The sequence below is a fragment of the Colletotrichum orchidophilum genome (genome assembly GCF_001831195.1).
Source record: "Colletotrichum orchidophilum strain IMI 309357 chromosome Unknown Scaffold_24.1, whole genome shotgun sequence".
Taxonomy (NCBI): Eukaryota; Fungi; Ascomycota; class Sordariomycetes; order Glomerellales; family Glomerellaceae; genus Colletotrichum; species Colletotrichum orchidophilum.
Genome location: NW_019172980.1, coordinates 197,112 through 216,098, shown reverse-complemented (window position 1 = coordinate 216,098; position 18,987 = coordinate 197,112). Strand labels below are relative to the sequence as shown.

General features: G+C 51.2%; 9 protein-coding genes across 9 annotated transcripts; 3 read left to right on the top strand and 6 right to left on the bottom strand.

Annotated features, from left to right (window-relative positions):
• Positions 1-139: 139 nt before the first annotated feature.
• On the bottom strand, positions 140-1,936 carry CORC01_03874 (uncharacterized protein; the record flags this gene model as incomplete). Its single annotated transcript, XM_022615523.1, has 1 exon — positions 140-1,936. The coding sequence occupies one exon, from the start codon at positions 1,934-1,936 to the stop codon at positions 140-142; it is 1,797 nt and encodes a 598-aa protein (XP_022477942.1).
• Positions 1,937-3,756: 1,820 nt separating this feature from the next.
• On the bottom strand, positions 3,757-4,080 carry CORC01_03873 (uncharacterized protein; the record flags this gene model as incomplete). Its single annotated transcript, XM_022615522.1, has 1 exon — positions 3,757-4,080. One exon carries the CDS (start codon positions 4,078-4,080, stop codon positions 3,757-3,759), a length of 324 nt encoding a protein of 107 aa, XP_022477941.1.
• Positions 4,081-5,064: 984 nt separating this feature from the next.
• On the bottom strand, positions 5,065-5,489 carry CORC01_03872 (uncharacterized protein; the record flags this gene model as incomplete). The annotated part of the gene is made up of 2 exons (XM_022615521.1): positions 5,065-5,278; positions 5,398-5,489. 2 exons carry the CDS (start codon positions 5,487-5,489, stop codon positions 5,065-5,067), a joined length of 306 nt encoding a protein of 101 aa, XP_022477940.1.
• A 2,103-nt stretch (positions 5,490-7,592) lies between these two features.
• Positions 7,593-9,607, bottom strand: CORC01_03871 (amino acid transporter; the record flags this gene model as incomplete). Its single annotated transcript, XM_022615520.1, has 8 exons — positions 7,593-7,820; positions 7,885-8,195; positions 8,275-8,434; positions 8,496-8,597; positions 8,658-9,016; positions 9,090-9,313; positions 9,367-9,517; positions 9,580-9,607. The coding sequence occupies 8 exons, from the start codon at positions 9,605-9,607 to the stop codon at positions 7,593-7,595; spliced, it is 1,563 nt and encodes a 520-aa protein (XP_022477939.1).
• Positions 9,608-10,248: 641 nt separating this feature from the next.
• Positions 10,249-11,669, top strand: CORC01_03870 (uncharacterized protein; the record flags this gene model as incomplete). Its single annotated transcript, XM_022615519.1, has 5 exons — positions 10,249-10,692; positions 10,759-10,822; positions 10,902-11,204; positions 11,274-11,396; positions 11,449-11,669. 5 exons carry the CDS (start codon positions 10,249-10,251, stop codon positions 11,667-11,669), a joined length of 1,155 nt encoding a protein of 384 aa, XP_022477938.1.
• A 257-nt stretch (positions 11,670-11,926) lies between these two features.
• CORC01_03869 (uncharacterized protein) lies at positions 11,927-12,758 on the bottom strand (the record flags this gene model as incomplete). Its single annotated transcript, XM_022615518.1, has 2 exons — positions 11,927-12,651; positions 12,722-12,758. 2 exons carry the CDS (start codon positions 12,756-12,758, stop codon positions 11,927-11,929), a joined length of 762 nt encoding a protein of 253 aa, XP_022477937.1.
• Positions 12,759-13,496: 738 nt separating this feature from the next.
• On the bottom strand, positions 13,497-15,271 carry CORC01_03868 (uncharacterized protein; the record flags this gene model as incomplete). Its single annotated transcript, XM_022615517.1, has 5 exons — positions 13,497-14,362; positions 14,419-14,589; positions 14,643-14,910; positions 15,007-15,070; positions 15,120-15,271. 5 exons carry the CDS (start codon positions 15,269-15,271, stop codon positions 13,497-13,499), a joined length of 1,521 nt encoding a protein of 506 aa, XP_022477936.1.
• A 1,160-nt stretch (positions 15,272-16,431) lies between these two features.
• On the top strand, positions 16,432-17,545 carry CORC01_03867 (alcohol dehydrogenase; the record flags this gene model as incomplete). The annotated part of the gene is made up of 2 exons (XM_022615516.1): positions 16,432-16,753; positions 16,818-17,545. The coding sequence occupies 2 exons, from the start codon at positions 16,432-16,434 to the stop codon at positions 17,543-17,545; spliced, it is 1,050 nt and encodes a 349-aa protein (XP_022477935.1).
• A 1,069-nt stretch (positions 17,546-18,614) lies between these two features.
• On the top strand, positions 18,615-18,971 carry CORC01_03866 (uncharacterized protein; the record flags this gene model as incomplete). Its single annotated transcript, XM_022615515.1, has 1 exon — positions 18,615-18,971. The coding sequence occupies one exon, from the start codon at positions 18,615-18,617 to the stop codon at positions 18,969-18,971; it is 357 nt and encodes a 118-aa protein (XP_022477934.1).
• Positions 18,972-18,987: the final 16 nt, after the last annotated feature.

Genomic DNA, 18,987 nt, shown 5'->3' with positions numbered 1-18,987 from the left:
GCTGTCTTGTCAAGTTCTCACACTAGACTCCTTCCATAGGTTTTCCATTCAAGAAGAGAAATTCGACTTTGGGTATTTGACGAGACAATCAATCTAGGGAACTATATATTACATGAGATTTTCATTCGAACTCGGCCACTCATTGTGTCTTGTTTGGTCGTTCGGAGTCAGCGGGCAACTCAAACACCATATGATCGCCCGGCGCCTCATGTCTGACTGGATGATGATCCGTAGAGCTAATCTCATGCGGCAACGGCGTTCCCAACTCATTGGGAGGCGACCGCGAATCCAACTCGTTGACGAGGCTCCCTTCCCCCTGAACCTTTGGCTCCGCCTGATAATCCAGATGGATCCCCCCGTTTGCCCCGTTCTCGGCCATCGAGCTCGTCTGGCTCGCCACCTGCGTCCTCCCACCTTTGCCTCTCTTCTCGTTGAACCACAAGACAGCCTTATCCACCGCATCAGGCGGCGAGTCGGGACCCCGTTTTTGCTTCCTGCGGCGGCGCAAGAACCACAGAGCCGCGAGGACCACCACGACCACCGCCGCGACCGCGATGCCCACCTTGCCACCCGTCGACAACCCCTTGCCGTCCATGTCAACACCCTGCAAAACTGGCTGGTTTTCCCAGGCGTCGCCCCACGTCGTGACGAAAGACGTGGCCGGGTTCGTGCTGATGACGGAGCCGTCAAACTTCTTCACGATGCTCTGTTCTATGCGTGGGCCCGGGGCTTGTGCCATGTACGTGACGTTCAATTCGTAGTCGACGGCGAGGAACGCGGCTTGTAGAAAGGCGCGCCCCAGCTGCCAGAAGCCGTAGGCCGGGTTGATGGATTTACAGGGGAAGTAGCTGGTGTTCTGCGCAACCAAGGGCGGCTCCAATGTGAGGTTGAGGAGTTGGAACGGAACTTTGATGGTCAGGTTTGTCGCGCTCTGGTCGGAAAAGACAAAGGCGAGGTATGCGGTCTGGTTGACGAATAGTTGAGCAGATAAATCAGTTGCCCATAGGTAGAATCCCGTCTCGTTATGGTACGTCATGTGAAGATTCTCTGCTATGGCTTCACAGATGCCCGGCGGTAGATACATATACGGCGAGGCCGGATCCGGCACCACGACCACCGACCCAGCAGCGCCGCCGAGATGTTGAGTGAACTGTTTGCCGAGGGCTGTTGGATCCTTCCAAAAGCTCACGTTGGTTTGGCTTGGATAGGAAGACGTGTTCCGTACCTGGAAGTCGAAGATGATGTCCCGGAGAAACATCATGGGCACCGAATCCTGAAGGGCAAACGTGCCGACCTGACCGAGCGCCCTGTTCTGCTCGTACCCACCGAGGACCAGCGATCCGGGAATGTCGAGAACGGCACTCCCCATATGCACGCTGAAAGCGGTTCTGTCGATATCGCCCGAGCCTTTGAGCTGTTCGAGAATCCCCGGGGGGGTCTTGTCATCGCTTCTGTCGGTTGGTCCGAGGCCCAGGGTGCCGACCGACGGCATGTAGGCGGTCGGTTTGGACTCGGTAGCGCCGACCCATTCCGCAGCAGCGACGATGGTCGCGTTGACTTTGATCTCGTGACTGGTGTCCATCCTCGAGTCGATCACCATGCCGTCCCAGTACTCCATCCCCGACCAACTCGCCCCCATGAAGACGCTGCTGAACCAGGTCTCAGAGAAGGACCTCATGCTCCCAGTCTCGACGGCGCCGGTCGACGGCGTGTAATCACCGCCGACTTTGGTTGTCAATAGCTCAGAAACGTCAGATCCGGTTGGCCAAAGAGGCATCCGAGTACCGTTCAGCTCCAGGAGCGGCGCCTGCCATGGTCCATCGGGCCCAAAAGTTTTGTTGTCGGTGATTCCAAGTTCGGTTGACCAGAGGAGTTGTATCTGTGCGTTCGCAACGGCGACGGCGGCCGAGGCGAGCGAGATGCGACGCAGCAGCATTGCCAATGTTTCGCTCACTTGAGTACTTGGGCTGCGTGATTACTCAGGTGGTCATTTGTCTTTGACTTTGGGCCCGCGCGTACAAGGTGAGAGATGCCAGACTGCGAGAAGGGGAAGAAAAAAAACAGGTAACCCCAAAGAACCAGAGAGTAGGTTCAAGTGCCGGGCGAAAAGGATACACGTGTGAGGGTCCCGGCCAATACAACGGGTCGGTCAATAGTGTGCCGCATGCGAGTCTTACAGGCGTGTCAGCAATTAAATCAGCCCGTTGATCGCCATGGAATTGACTCCATCGCAGGCAGCAGGCAAAAGATTCCGCCGGTCTCTGCGCACCGTCAACGGAGCTGTCCTTTCTATATCGGCTAAGTAAATGAATTTTAGAATATAAAAGGTTTATTAAAATTCTGTTTTATAAGTTTAGTTATAAAGTATTTAAATTGATGATTATCTTTTTTTTTCCTCTAAATAGATAGTAGATTGTTGAGAGTAGAGAGAGCGTCAGAGGACCGGCGGAATTTTCTGACCCGTGCATGCCAGGGCTACCGGGGTTGAGATCCAGATCCATAATCCATAATGGGGCTGAATTTTCTGCCTGTCAAAAGACAAGTAAGATTTAAGCTTGAGTGTGAATTCGAGGTGCTCATCAAGGGCTTAGGGACTCTCCTCCTTTGGCCATTTAACGCCATAGTATAAATACGTGAAGATTGAACAGGCGTCCACCAAAGTACGGTTTGTCACTTTCGACACCTTTTCGTTTTCGTAAATCTTGCATAGTAAACGCAAAGTAGTCCGGTTGAAGGTCCCACTCGAAAAATCTACCTCCCTACAATTTGCTAGCTACGCAGGTGCTACGGATACGGTATCGAAGGTTGACGTGAGGCTATGTGGCGGCGTCAGGGATGGCCATCCTTCAGGATGCAAGATGGTGCAGGTCCACCGACCATTGCTCACCATGCTTGTGAAAGTGGAGTGTGGATGAGGGTGGATGCAGCACCGATATTGAAGTTCTCAAATACGAGACTCAATGATCTAGCTTGGTAATATCTGCAATCCAAGAGGGAGAGGTAGGAAGAGGAAAAATCAGGAATAATACACCCCGAACCTGACCGGTGCTTTTGGTTTCCACCGGTCCGCTCCTTTGCAACGCATTCGCTGCTTCGCCCGGCCCCACCACCGGGTTTTGTCCCCACTTCTCCCCGTTCGCTCCGGTCCGAGCCAATCCGGCACTCGGTAAATATTGACAGTACCGCATATCTGCAGTTGATCCGAGCGTTGAGAAACGGATCCGATGAAGAAGAATGACCCAAGAGCTCCCAAATTGCACATTCGATTCTCATTCATTACTCTCGCACAGGACCTCCCTCAAAAAAGTCGAGCCCCTTTCATCTTGACCATCAGAATTGTCTCCGCCCGAACAACATGAGAGCCACGCCGGTTTCACTGTTTACCGCCGCTGTTGTCAGGGCATTTGAGGCACAGCAAATGCTTATCCGCGCACTGTTCGCGCCACTTCTGCTTACTTACCGTCGTCTTCTTCAGGCTTTTGAGCAAAAGTCTCGTCCTCGACTACCACTACGGCTTGCCCTGGCTTGCGATGCACCATCGAAGGAATATCAGCAAAGAGGAAATTTGACCGATTCTTCCTCACAGAGCAACATCTCGCGAATTGTCAGCAAGGGCTCATTCGAATGCACCTCTCAAAGTCAAGCTTGGTTCCAGACTCGGATGAAACTCATCTGGCGGCTATCGCTGGCGAGATTTTATTCTCCAAGTAAACAGAACCCACTGAATGGTTATCTGTCATTCAGGTAACTCGTGGATCAGACACGTTCCAGACGGCCCAATCGTAACGGGCACATCGCCGTCTGCTCCAAAGGCAGAGCCTGCCTCTGTTCTCCCTGTGTCGTTGGCTCGGTGGCTAAGGAAAGGGTTATGGCACGACAAAGTTCAAGCAGTCTCTGCGGGGATGTTCCAGTGTCGGTCAGCAAGTGCAGAACAGCATCCCGGATACACAGAGTGATATAATCGCGACTGTTGGCGGCATCTCGAGCTCTCTCAATCAAGACGTCGAGTATCTCAATGAGCGATACCAATTCGTCGGGACCAATGCTGGAAACATTCCCAGTCAAACATCGACTTCGCATCTGCTGTGGTGGCAAGCATCGCTTGACGAGTCGTCTCAGAGATGATTCGAGGGATATGCTGGATCCAGACTGTGGCCGACGGCAGCGTCTTCGGGACACGCGGAGGCGGCGACGGACTACCTCTCGTCAGTCCTATTGGTCATCAAAAGGTAGGCGTAATCACCGATTTGCGAAGCTGCCGTGGGACAGAGTTTGTCACAGAAGGAGAGTTGGGCGCCCCCAAGGATGCGAATATAATCGCTTCCAGGTTGATATCGTACCCCAAGCAGCATGGCTTCCTGTAAGAAATTGGAGAATGACAGTCTCCAACTGTGCTCATCGTCCAGAAGCTGACGGTCCCACATTGCGTGCCTCGAATCGTATTTCGCGTCTGCAACAACCAGCCAAGCTGAAAGCCAGGGCGGCGTAACATCAGACGTGGCTTGCGCCAACGAATCAAGATGAACAGATGGTGTGGCGGATCAAATCCCCGGACTGGGGCCGTTCTCCAGGTTGTGAGCGCCACCGAGGATCCCGTCCATCACGAGACGCGTGCGGGGTACTGGGGTATGACCCTCTGCTATGTCGTCAGGTGCATCTGGGAATAGCACCAAGCTTGGAGCACTGGTGGTAGTAAGTAGATGAGTGATTCTGGGAACATTTAGAGATGTTGTTATGAGTATTCACTATGTACTCGGGCTGCTAGTATTTACACCAGTTCACGACGAACCAGTCCATGGTGGTGCATTCCATGGATTTTCGCCTCCTTTAACGCCGTGTCCTTGTCCTCGAAAATGCAAGCTGTCACCTTGTGCAGCTTCAGCGCCCGTTGACGTGTTCAAAACGTTCCCTTGTAATCCCGCCTAATGATATCCGTAATCGCTGTAAAAAAACGCCATTGCCAATGCTGGGGTTGATCCATTCTCCGATGGTGATGTGATGGTAACAAAAAGAGAGTTGACGTGGTTTTGCTGGAATGCCCAAGTCGACCCGTGGTAGGGAGACCTAGTTCTGGGATTCGTAGACTGCCATGGCCTTCTCGAGCTCCTCTAGACTCGATCGATCGCCATAGGCATCCATGAGTTGCGCCGCTCGCTTGCGGTCTTCAATTGCCTGTTTCTCCGCCGCGGCGTTTTTGGCTAGACGACGTTCGACCATGCCTTCTCGGTAGGCGTTGAGGCCGTAGCCAACGGCGACGACTGCTACTGTGGGCGGGATCCTGTTGAGCCGGATTCGTCAGTTCCAAACTCTCGAGAAGCGCACGTTGGTTTACCCCAGGATTCGGAGGGGGCGGAACGGAGAGGGGAAATCACAATCGGATCGGAGAGTAAGACGTACCATCTCATGGCGAGTCGACGAGGAGTTTGCAGAAAGTAGCTCGGCGGCATGCGAGCGTTGGTGGTGAAGTTTCTTGAAGCTTGTCTGACCATCGTATGGATGGGATATCTCAGTGGGTGGTGGTGTGGGATGGGGTGTAATCGGTATTTGTATCTTGGTTCCGTGTGGGTTAAAATCGCAAGGGATGATTAGATAGGTCTTTCGGGCTTAAGGCAAGCTTTCATGAAAAGGTGGCAGCGGCAAGCAATGTATTCATATAACACCCCGTCTCGACCCTCGCGCCGCCTCGCGCCGCGCCAATCTTGTGTCTGAGAACCCCGTCACCCCCAGGGCCCCCAGCCGTTCCCTCCCACGCCTCCCCATGGCCTAGGGCCCTAGGGGGGGTCCCAAGCATGGCACCGCCCAGCCAGGTTGAGATGAGCATTGAGCGGTACATGGCGTCTCCGCAGGGGAGGGAGGCAAAACGGGATTCGCGGCCAGAATCAGAATCAGTGTGACACCAACATGGCACCACGCTCAGCAGCGGCCCCAATTGGGCATGGCGCCGCCATCGTCCCAGAGTGTCGATTGTGGGGTGATGTCGACCTATATGCGGGGTGCAATCGGCACAGCCCGGGTGCAGTAACGTGATGTCGCTGGGGAGTCGGGACAGACAAACTGGACCTTTGCTCTCTCTGCGCAGTGGGTAGTCACTATTGCAGTGCTGTCTGTGCCCTCTCGGTGAAAAGAGTCTTGTCCTTCTTGAGGGCCAAGAGAGTTCCTGTATGAGACTTGGAGACTTGAAGCAGAGGATCACCGCTGGTTTGCTGGAGCTTTGGAAAAGGCTGGAGGATGTTGAGGAAGCCCCTTGTTTGTGCATCTCTGGTGCACCTCCGTCCATCTAATGATCCTTGGCCGTCCAAACACAGCCCCCGCAGACTTGTTTTGGCTTTTGGCTGGTGTGGTAGGTAGCTCCTCCTCACGTGCTCGACGTTTCTAGAGCCTGTGCAGTTTCTGGGTTCCCCGTGCTGTGTGGTTTGCTTTCTTCCCAGCGGCACTTGGAGTCGGCTTCTCGCCACACACGCGACCGATTGACGCAGCATTGACCAGACGGAGAACGGCCAGCGGAGTCCTCCGTGGCCGTCCTCTACACCATGGCGGTGCTGGCAGCTGTTGAGAACCGTGAGATTATGACATGTTACGGGGGTGTGTCTTCGCACCGAAATCAAACTGTCGGTGCTCAAGCATGTCGATATTTTCAGTCCCCAACTTTTCATTCTGTGTCTCTACTCAACATGGGAACCCGAACCTATTATCGTGACCCCATTCGCAAAGCCCATCCATAGTCCGTATCTCTGCTAGTTCTCCATCGTGGACTACGGAAATGCCGATTCCACCCGCGAAAAAACATCAGACTCCACCCAATTTTGTCCCGAAAGTTCGTCACATAGCCGAAAACCCTCGTTGATGTCATCTCTGGTCCCTGGATTTGCACCTCTAATCTCAATTTTCCTATTCCCTAGTGTACTCTGCCAAACAACCCTGGCACCAACCAACCTGACGCTTAGCCTGATCTCGACTGCGTCTCCATCCGCACTACCGCCTTTGGGGGGGAGCTCGAGTCCGACGCCTTCTTCCGGTGAGAATCTGGATGCCCCGTTGCCAAGGTAAGGGAGAGCGAGACCCTTGTACGACCATGTCATCCAACCAAAATTCCATCAATAAACTCAACGCATTTTCCGAGCTGAGTCTCCACACCACAAACCACCGCCAACGCGGCTTGCGCACCAAGAGAACCCCGGCGGTTATGTTTCACGTCGTCACAACACACGATCAAATGATGTTGCAGCGGAAAGTGGCGGGTCGTCGTTGACGGCCATTGTCGCCGATTCTACAACATGACGATGACTCCAAATTAAGCCCCTTGTTGGTCAAGATCGCTTGATTTAAACTTGTTAAGCATTCTCTTTGCCATCGCCCTTGACTGCATTGCCGTGATGACGAGCGCATGCATGTGTACATGGTGGATTGGCACCCCCATCCGTAACTGACCGGGGCTCTCCATGCCACTTTTCAGCCTTTCCGCTCTGTTTTGGCGCAGCGCATCTCAACACAGCACAATCTGTATGACAGCTAAATTTTGAATTAGGTTATGAGGCTCAATGTGGATCAGATATCAATACTGTCTACAATTGACAACTTCCCTTCCTCTCTGCTCATCTTTTAATCCTTTGGAACCTGGTAATCTTTGACCCGTCACTCAGCTCTTGCTGAATTTCTTGGTGTCTATAACCAAAGAGTCTTGGAACGAGCACAAATCGCAATGCATAGTAGATGATGCCAAGTGAAAGAATACCCAGTGCGACGACCGAGGAAAGCCAGTAGGGCAGCGAAGTACTGCCTTTCCCATTCGGCAGTCGTACAAACGGCATCACGATCAAGAACTATTGCGAAGCGTCAGCGACCGTTTCTTGCAACCAGATCTCCCAACACATGAAGAGGACTTACAATGTTTGCCGCAAGATAGGTCACAATCAAAACCCACGGGGCCCGGAACGGCGACTGGAAATTCTCTCGGTCGGTGAAGCGTAACTTGACCAGGCCAATGGTAATGGCTGTCAATAAGACGGTCGTCGGGTAGCTAGACAAGCTGACGACGAAGTTGAAGGCATCTCCAGCCGGCGGTGCGCAGATGAAGAGGATCGTTACTCCAAGATGAAGGATCAAGGCGTAAATAGGAGTGCGGAAAGGCCTGTTCTCCATGAAGAGGTTGGAAAAGGGCAGCACACCATCCTTTGCTAGTTCTTGTAGCAGACGAGCTGATCAGGAAGTCAGCACATTCAGCTTCAGGTGCCGATTGTCAAGGGAATTCAAAATTCCATCAAGAATTCAACTCACGAATCGTAAACGCAACACCCAGAAGGTGTCCCAGTGCTGACAGAGCCACTAGAGCTGGAAGAGCTTTGGCTCCTGCTGAAGGTCCAAAGACGTTCTCGAACAGAGTTGCGGCTACGGTGACCTTTGCCGCAATGAAAGCTTCTTTCGGTACGGCGGCAAACTTTTCCCTTCGTGTTAGCGGAAAGAAAGGTTACCATGGCGATGAGCACCAGTGCACTTACGTATGCAACGTTTGCTAGCAGATACAGCACTGCAATGACGCTCATTGAGAGCGGTAGGGCGATTCGCAACGTCTTTTGCGGGTTGCGGACTTCAGATAAGACCTAGGTAGTCAAAAGGTCAGCGAAACACAACTACCAAAAACTTGTTGACACGGCACTTACAGCATTGACATTGTCATAGCCCTGAAAGGAGAAAATGACGTTGAGAATGGCAGTGCCGATGTTGTATCCGCTGTTGGAAGTGCCCTCGAATGCGTTATGGAAATTATGCGGGTTTTCGACCCTCAGGTGGCCCGACAATGCAGCAAAGCCGCAACACACAATAAATAGCAGTGTAAACAGCTTCACCGCGGAAAGAAGGTCCTGGATTGCTCTTCCTGCTCGAGGCGCAACCGTGTGGATTCCAACAGAGAACACGGCGCCGGCAATGGCAACTCCGCGTAGTTTCCACGTTGTCGAGACAGCATCCGACGCAACGAGGATATAAGACGAGAATGTGATAGCGTTACTAGCGGAAACCTCTACGGTGTGCGTGTCAATAGAGCCCTTGGCCTGGCAGTGATATGCAGGTAATGAAGGACCAGAAAGACTCACGCAAGAACACGCAGTAAAAGACGTAGATGCAAGTCTGCATGATCCGGGGACTGAAAGAACGCTCTAGGTAGTTCTTGATACCACCTGACCTGGGGATCGCACTTCCAAACTCGAGCATGACGAAGATGCCGCACGTTGAGATGATTGCTCCAATGACCCAACACATCATTGCCATACCCACACTACCTGAGAGCTTGAAAATAGTACTGGGAGTCGAGAAGATGCTGCGTTTGTCAGTGAAGGCACGCAGGCGACGGCAAGGCGTTCTCAGACGCACCCTGCGCCAATAATCTTATTGACGATCAAGGAGACGGCGCCAAAGAGACCAATAGTCCGCTCTTGCAGGACGTTGACCTCGACAACGCCGAGCTTGACATCCTTGTCAGAATCGTCGCCGCCATCGCTAAGAGAGCGAGTGGCAGGCACAGCTGATACACCATGTTAGAGCTCTCCTCTGTAAAACTCTCTCAGTTTTTCACTTTTTGCTGACCTTGAATGCTGTCTTGTCTGGATGCCATGATCTCAGTTACGCCAATTGAAGGTTTGGAGTTGAATCAACCAGAAGATTATTCGGCCCACGCAACAGCCATATTTGATTCAGCAGAAGAATGCAAAACTTTCACTCTTATGGACTTTGAGGCTCAATCAAGCCTTTGTGGTGGTATCCGTTATTCTGGAAAATGTAAGGTAAGCTAACGGGGCGCGTCGGCGTCTGTAGGAAGCGAAGCACGCCATTATGGAGCCAAGATGTCGTGTGAAGATACCGGACCGTGAAGATACAGCAAAAAGAAAGCAACAACCGGAGTCTTCGCCCAGTTACTGATACTGACCTTTCAGCGGATTTTTGCATTTGCGTACCTAACTAATTGCTTGGGGTGAAATACGGAACGCTTGTCTACTTTTAGCTGCATATTGTCACGAAGCACAAGGGCGCGCTGTTGGAGTCGGGGATCTTCCGATCATGTCGTGCTTTGCTCCTGGGATTCGCCATCAAATTCACACAAACCATTGGACACTAACAACATGCAACGTTGTCTGGGCTGAACGTAGACCCGGACCGCATCCGACAACGGACCGAGAAGCTCGTAATGCACCCGGTATCTGATGTGATTATGAAGTAGCATAAATGTGTTGGAAGCTGGTTGAGCATCTCAGTCATATGGTAAATTCAAGTGAATACATATCTATCTTTACAGACGGACCGCGCCAAATACTAGAAAAAATGACTGTCGAAATCGAGACCTTTGAAGTCCCCGGTGCCAGGAGCTATTTTGGCAACGCCCTGCCTTATGGACTGCAGGTCAAGTCGAGGGACGGATCCACTGTTGCGCCTCCCGTCGCCGAGTCTGCGGCAGCACTGCGAGCTTTGGGAGAGTCCGGAAAACTCCAAGAATTGTTGGACAAGCATGGGGCCGTCTTGATCCGTGGTGCTGGGAACGCCTCCGCCGAGACTTTCTCGAAACTCGTGGGCGCTGCCGAGAAAGGCCGCGGCTCGTACCCTCATGTGCAAATTGGGCTGGCCGGCAAGAGAACTCCGCTTGCGGACAATGTGTGGACGGCAAACGAAGGGTCTCCGAGCACTCGATTCTACCAACACAATGAGGTGAGGGCAATCTGGCTCAGATTCTAGGTAACAACGGGAATAATTAAACTCATGAACCGTGGTTAGTATTCCAGATACACTCGCTTCCCTTCAAATATTCACTTTTACTGTGCGAAGAAAGCCCCCAAAGGTGAGTCTAGTTCAAGCCAGCGAGGTAGCCTAGGCTGCTGTAGACATGCGTGATGATATTGATTAACCTGGGGATGCAGGTGGCGCAACACCAATCGCAAACAGCGCCAACGTGTTTGAAAAGGTCCATGCCGAAATCCCAGAGCTTGTAGAGGAAATTGGAAAGCGTGGCTTGGGCATGAAAATGCTCTTCCGTGCCCCCGGAAACGAAGCCAAGGTCAACCAGTTCAATTGGGCCGGCGAGCACAGCTTCGGACAGGAACTTACGCCGGAAGACGACGAAGCGACGACAAAGCAAAAGGTGGAAAAACAAGTGCGCAAGTTGACATCAGACTTCAAGTGGAACGATGACGGGAGTCTCGAGCTGACGCAGCATATCCCTGGTAAGCCTTGTCTCATCGTAGCCTTCTCTACTTACTACCACTCAATCCTGACATGAATCGCAACCGCAGGAATCCGCAGGTTGCCATCAAGCGGTCGACCTGTGTGGTTCAATGGCCTTGTTGGCCGCCATGGTATCACTCGCGATATTGGTGCTCTCGAGCCTCCACACATTGGCCGCGACGGAATGACTTGTAAGTATTCGGAAAAGGATAATATTATATAATCTCATTAACCTATTACTAGATCTCCCTTGTGTCTATGGAGACGACACCGAGATCCCGCGCAGACTCCTCGACAAGCTTATTGATGTGATTGATAAGGAGGAGATCAGCTTAAATCTTGAGGAAGGAGATCTCTTGCTGGTTGACAATTTTCAAGTATCTCACGGGAGAGAGCCGTGGGAGGGCGACAGGCAGATATTGGTCTCGATGTGGGACACTTCAATCCCAATCGGAGCGTATTAATAGACTTTCCGTTCTTTTCAGAGCAAGATCTAACAGTCGCCGGACGGATCATCCCGTTTTAGACAGGGGGACAACCACTTAGTTCATACTACGCCATAGGCTAAACTAACTTCCTGCTTCTGTTGATTTGGAGACAGGATTGAGATATTGCTAGGTACGATGCTTCACAATTTCATGACCTTCCCAACGCCGTTGTGGCGTCGGATTGGTTCTCGTGTCGAGTGCCCGCCTACGTGATGATGATGAAGCCTCAACTTCTACCAGGGACAAACCCCATAAACGCCAATCACACGACCAGCATTTCCATCATGCTCCCCTCTGATAACAGTAGCAACACGCTCGCCACCATCAGACGGCTCCGCCGCACCCCTATCCTTGAGAGAACCTGGGTCGCCGGTAAAGTTGGTAGCGCATAGCCCCGGGTCGGCCCCATGGACCATGAACCCATCAGGCTTCAAGCGCGCCGCATAAACCGTGAGCAGCATATTCAGCGCTGCCTTACTGACTCTGTACTCGGTAACATGGGGACTGTAGTAAGGCGAACTTGGATCGGCGGCGTGAGCGATGGATCCCATGCTGGAGCTAACAAAGACCAGACGCGGTGGCGTATGAGCGGCTTTCTTCAAAAGTGGGAGAAAGGCCTCGGTCACACTGAGAGCACCGATTACGTTGGTGTCTAGGGTGCGTCGGAACTCAGCCGTTGAGGGCGGGCTTTTCATGGAGACGATGCCTGCGTTGTTGACGAGGATGTCTAGTCTTCCCCACTCGCGCTCAACATACTGGGCTGCAGCATCGATCGACTCGGTGTCGGTTACATCTAGCTGAGTGAATGTGACTGAACCATTTTCAATGGTAGTTGATTGTAGTTTGTTGACGGCAATTTCCCCTTTTGCGGTATCGCGACTTCCAATTATGATATGATAGTCGCTGGAAGATCGGAGAAGGTTCTTGGCTGTCTCGTATCCAACACCTTGATTGGCGCCTATCACAGTGAATACCGAAACCTAGAACGAAACGTTTCCACGAATGGGACGTGAAATCATGTTGCTTACCTGTTATCAAAACAACCTTCTTAGGGGACGAGGCCATGTTGAGGTAAGTCAAAGTCCAAACGGTGATTTATGCCAAGATGTTGTTCATTCATGTGTAGCATCAGTCGAATTCTCAGGAATGCAAAGCAATAGACCAATGCGATAGGCGTGAAGGAGACATATAAATGACAGGCACCGGCCTGGAAACAACCGACACGCACTCATGCGGGTGTGCGGCGCGGCTCGGAGATAATACGACGCACTGTTATGTCCGGCTTTCCTCCGGTTCGTTTGTGAAACCCTGCCATATCTGCGGACACCTATTCTCATGAAAGCCTGTTGAATAGTCGACTAGCAAGAGACCGCTGGCTGGATTTCGCTATCTGAAGCCGTCCTTATCAAAAGCAAAAATATCTCATGAGATCTTTGCTGTCCTATTGTACGACATTCAGGGCCTGGTCCGGACCACAGGCCTATATCGACCTTTCAATAACGATAATCTGAGATTTTCGGCTAAGTTAAGGGCGAGCTCGAGCTAGCCTGGGTGAGCTACCATACACTTTGTCACAATCTCATGTTGAATCGGTTTGCAGGAACTTTTAGAAAAGCCTTATTGGGATATGTCTGAAGGTGGAGGTGATCCTAGGTGCTTTGCCGTACCTTGGGTTCAAGTGAATGTGATAAAAACAAGACAGTCTTGGTTCCATGTCCCTGTCTGAATCGACGTACAGCTTCCTACAAGAACATCCGTTCAACACATGTAATGTATGGCATAGGCCGGGGTGCTGATTATCCCCTACAGGGTATACTGATAGGCAGGATGACACTGCCACCTCGCACCTAACATTGTTGATCGTGATCCCGAGCGTGTGCCTTCATTCTGGAGATCCTCGTCTCCGGCTACGCGAAGCCTACGGTTACGCCAGCGAAGGTAGAAGTGCAACAAGGTAGCCAAAAGAATGCATAATCCAGAAAATGCCACATTGATAATGTTTGCCTGCCAGTACTGTGGGCCATGCGACTTCGGGTAGAAGTAGCTGGCATAGATGGAAGCCAAATTAGATCCAGCGTTGACGACAGCGTACGAGACCGCTCGTTTCGTTGCTGGCCGAGGGAGTGTTGTCGAAATCCATGATAGGATGCAACCAAACGAGCCGTATACGCTCATCATCATGAATGTCGCGGTGTAGCGGGCTGCTACGTTGAGAGTAGTCGCAGAGATGATGAAGCCGATACTGCAGAAGATTTGGGGCCATACGATATGGAGCCATCGCTCACGGTGCTTGTCGCTATGCCAAGAATTTGTGATGCCAAGTATTGCTGCGAAGACGTACGGCGGAGCGGAGAGAAGGAGGGTGTTTCGTTGGCTATATCCGAGGGTCGCCACAATTGTAGGAAAGAAGTTGGTAAAGGCCGCGGCAGTGTTGAGTCCAAGCTGCATGAGCCAGATCATATAGAGCGCTGGGTCCGTGGAAGCCATTTTCAGGCTTTGCAACGCGGACGCCTCTTCTCGATTATCTTCTTCCACTGCTTCTTCGGTGATTCGGAGGATGGCCAGCTTTCTCTCCTCGTCGGTGAGCCATCTGGTTGTCGCTGGGTAATCTGGAAGTACGAGGTAGGTAGCAAAAGCGACTGGGATGGGAATCGTTCCCTCAATGATGACTGTTGAGACGCCGTTGGCACGTTTCGAGAAATTTGTGAAAAGGGCGCAGACTCACAAAGCCATCGCCAATTGGCGAGGTTTAGCTTTCCATCCATTCCTCCCATGATTGCGCTGCCGAGAAGGCCACCAAAGGCTCCTGCCATCTGTCCCGCGGCATACAACACTGAGATGCGAACCGCCAGTTCCTTCTTCGTGTACCATGAGCTAAAAAGGTACAAGGCGCCAGCTGAAGCCTGTTGAGTAACCAAATTCACGCGACGTAGAGGAGTGACAACTCACGGAAAAAGGGCGCCTCGACAAATCCCAGTAAGAATCGAAGAATAATAGCACCCTTGTAGTTCTGAACTGCGCCAGTGGAGGCACTGACAACGGCCCAGCAGCACATGACAACTGGAAGGAAAATGCTGGGCCTCATCTTGTTGAGAATCATGTTCGTGGGAACCTGAGTGAGGATGTATCCAACAAAGAAGACACTGATGATGGTATTGTACTGGGTTCCAACCAGACCGATATCCTTCTCAAAGTTTCCCAATCGAGCAGCCGCAATCTGATAGCATTTAGCATGTTCTTCTTCACTGTACGTTTCGTTTCTTTACATTATTGCGGTCCAGGTAATTGAGCACATGTATTCCTCGACGCTCACGTCAGTAACAGGTTTATCGAAGAAATCTGGGACAAACTTATAGAGCAGCATCATTAGAGGCATCCTAGGACATGCGTCAGAAAACTTGTATCCTATTCCATTGAGTTACTCACATTCGAATGTCGATTCTCCGCACCAGTCGTCGCTCTTTCAAGTCCCGGTCTTCAATAGGTACATCGTGGGCCGTGTCAGGTTTGACTGCATGGTCCAGCGTTTCGATATGAATGTCCTCAGTGGTATCTTTACGAACTTCATCAGAGTCCATTTTCGTAGATGTTGTAAGGTGCGAGTAAGTTCGACTCTCCTACACATTAATGAATGAGTCTCGATCATGATTATATAGTAAAAGCCAGCCGATGAAAGACCACCGGACTACTGGTCGATATCCGCACACGACGGATACAACATCCCCATTATGCAAATCTATGTTCTTTCCCCGCAAGTCGGCAGAGGCTTGTTTTCACAGCAGTGGATCTCGAGTGTGGAGAAAGGTGTCAGTAGCCAGATGTGTACTGAGACCAGGCCAGCCGCGGACAATCGTTGGTCGGTACAGTCTTACGAGCCGATCGGTTCTCGCATGATTTCTTCCGGCTTACCGTGAACGGATCGATCGACAGGGCATCATCGGAAAGCAATCTTGTTGGCTGTTTCGAGACAAGGGTATCAGTGCGGAGAGAGAAGAAGCTTGTTTCTACATATGTAACAAGAAAGCAACTAGACGATTCGCACGGCTTGCAAGTCCTGCGTATCGGGCTTCACGTTGTGATCTTGCAAGAGAAGCACATAATGGTTTATGGAGCTTCAATTATTTCCAGAGATGTTCAGGAATGTGCTTCTTACTTCAGTCCACCTGCCTCAGAAGATACATGTAATATTTTGCATTTGGCATAATAGCTGGGTGCCCGTCCAGATTCGGGCATTTCCCCCGCAACTCCGGATACGTATAGCCGCTAGGGTCGAACCTGGATCGTGGGGTCATCTTACATGACGATCTGCTGGTCACTTCGAACCCCCAACTTCCTCGGGTGGCACAGCGGCTCGGGAATCGGATATTCTGGGATTTTGAACTCGCGTCGCACTCCATGACGGTCGGCTATTGTCACAATACATCAGATCTCCTAAAACACCCCACTCCATCATTGGGACTTGATACATGGAAGTTGGGCTGCATGGAAATGTAATGGAGGGGCAAGAGACTCGATACGAGGTTAGGATGATGTGCTCGGAAAAGTCCCCGATATCGCAGAGTACTGCGGGAACTTGACCCGATTATCCTGTTTTTTGAATGAATATAACAACCATGAATTCCCATCTCACTGTGGTCTGGTGTAGTTCTATCGTATTATTTTCTGCAGTGCTTTACAAGATATAAACCCCAGTCTCTACCAGCCCACCATTCTGTGCATCAATAATAACATTCACAAAATGCCCAGCGCCATCAAACCCATAGTTCTCCATTTAGGAGATCAAATCAGGTACAATCCAGGACGATACAAAGAATTGGAAAAGATTGCCACAGTCGTGAGGCCACCCGTCGAAGAAAGACAGAGGAAAGCATTCTTGGAGGCCCTGAAGGAGCAGCGATGGGGCAACTTCTCAGCAATCATGCGACCCTTCTGGAACTCTGGAGGTGAGATGGGTCGTTGGGACAAAGACCTAGTTTCGCTCCTACCTCCGTCCGTCAAAGTCTTTGCTTCAGCGGGTGCCGGATATGATTGGGCAGACGTTGATATCCTGGCTCAAAAAGGTACATCGCCCCCTTTGGCATCACCGTATTCTATATCTACACTTTCTGATGACTTGAACATTAGGAATCTTCTACTGCAATGGTGCATCGGCATCGACAGAGGCTGTGGCAGACATGGCGCTCTACCACATCATATCAGTCTTCCGTAACATGCAATGGACCAACACAGCAGCACGCAGTGGTGACGCAGAACAATTTCTCGATGCACATCGGCACAACAGCGAGACAGCACACAACCCTGCAGGCCATACACTCGGCATCATTGGTCTCGGTAACATTGGCTACCGAATAGCACAAAAGGCTCATGCTGCTTTCGACATGAAGATAGCCTACGTCGATCCTATTCCCAAGTCAGCTGAGCAGGAAGCAACGGTCAAAGCTGTGAGATACCCAGACCTGGACTCGATGCTCGCCGTAGCAGATTGCGTGGTCATCTCCGCCCCAGGAGGTGCAGAAGGCGGCAAGGCACTCATGGACGCCCCGCGCCTAGTGAAGATGAAGGCGGGATCTCGACTCGTCAACGTTGGGCGTGGAAATTTGGTGGACGAGGAGGCTTTGGCTGATGCGCTGAACTCAGGGCATCTATTCGCTGCTGGTCTCGATGTGCACTCTAATGAGCCACACGTCAACACCCGTCTGATTTCTATGCGGAATGTGAGTCTTACATGTCATACCGCTGGCGGGGCCGTTGAGACAAGAAGTGGGTTTGAGGACTTGGCCATCCGAAACGTCATTGAGGTACTTCTCGGAAAAGAACCCTTGACACCGGTTAACAAACATCTCCTCGGGTAGATCGGAGTCTATGACTATAGAGATAATCAAGTACGAGACATTTGACTTTATTCATATGCCGCTTTATGACACAGTTGTAAATGCTCAATCACATAATCTGCGCCCAATAGAATGCAGCCTGAAAAAGAGTCTGCAGCAAGGATGATTGAGTATTGTTGTTGCTTTATCTGATGCTATGAGTGCACGGGCAGTAGATAAAAGAAGATGCAGGATTATTTCGCAGTTCTAAAAACCCCCAGTATCAACGGAGAATGGTCCGCTACCTTGGCAACACATTTGATGGCTTAAGAGAAGCCTTGTACTTCCTCACCATCATGCTACTGAGTGATTGATTAAATTGAGTGGCCAAGCTATATGATTGCTCAAATTTCTGCGATAGCCACAGCTAACTATCATGAATTTCGACACCCTTAACGCGTGTTATACTAATCTCAGTTGTACCTTATCACAATTGCCTATTGAAGCTTTTGCCCGATTGCTATCAGCATGCCTATATTTAGGGCGGGTTTCCTGACCATATGAACAATTTGTCGTGCATACCTGTCCCTACTTACGTCATTTATACGTCTGCCCCTCGGAGAGTTTGCTGATATTGAGCACTAACATCGAGTCGAGGGGTTCACATGCCGTTGTGACGTCAGGTACGGTCCTTGATTCGCGGAGTTCGTCAAGCTCGGTTGACCACGTGTCACTGCATAGGTGAGTTTCCGGCCTCCTGCAGCTGTCTCAGCCAAAATGATAAGCCAAAGCGAGAGCTACATTCAGTGCCTCTTGTCTTATAACTACATGCTGACCCCAATGGGGTCCATCTGACCACAGGATAGGAACATTCTCTCCCCAGCTTCATGTGTCAATCTGCGGGACCGAGCATTGAGAGCCGCAGAATTATTGACTCCACTTGAACTCTGTGTCAAACCCATAGCCAAGGTTAGTCAAGATAACTTTTCAGCAACTACTCCTGCACTCGGTGCCTCAGGAGGCTTGTCAGAGTCTCGATACTGAATCTTTCTTAGCTAACTTTTAGGTCAAGATATCTAGACTGAAATAGTGTGTGTCAGTGGTAGCAGCAATGGCCAACGCAAGACTCCAGCGTGTCGAAGCGAACTGCAAGATCATCTGGGGAGACCACTTCGAATACGACTTGGACTGCGAAACCGATGACTATATCCACTTCTCATACGTCGTCAAACGAGATTTTGGGACTTCATTCGGTCCACCACTGACTATGACTGGACCTTGCGGCTCAGAAGAGGCCGCTTTCAAGGAATTGGACCGGATGTTAGGATTGTGGGCAGCGCAGGTCACACGCGGAACGCCGATGACCAGGGAGGAAAGTTTGAAGATATTTGGCGGGCCTAGAGGAGGACAACGGTGGATTCTGAATAGAGTCTGGGATACACTTGAGAAACGAGAAGGTGCTGTTTAGACTCGCTAATCAGGTT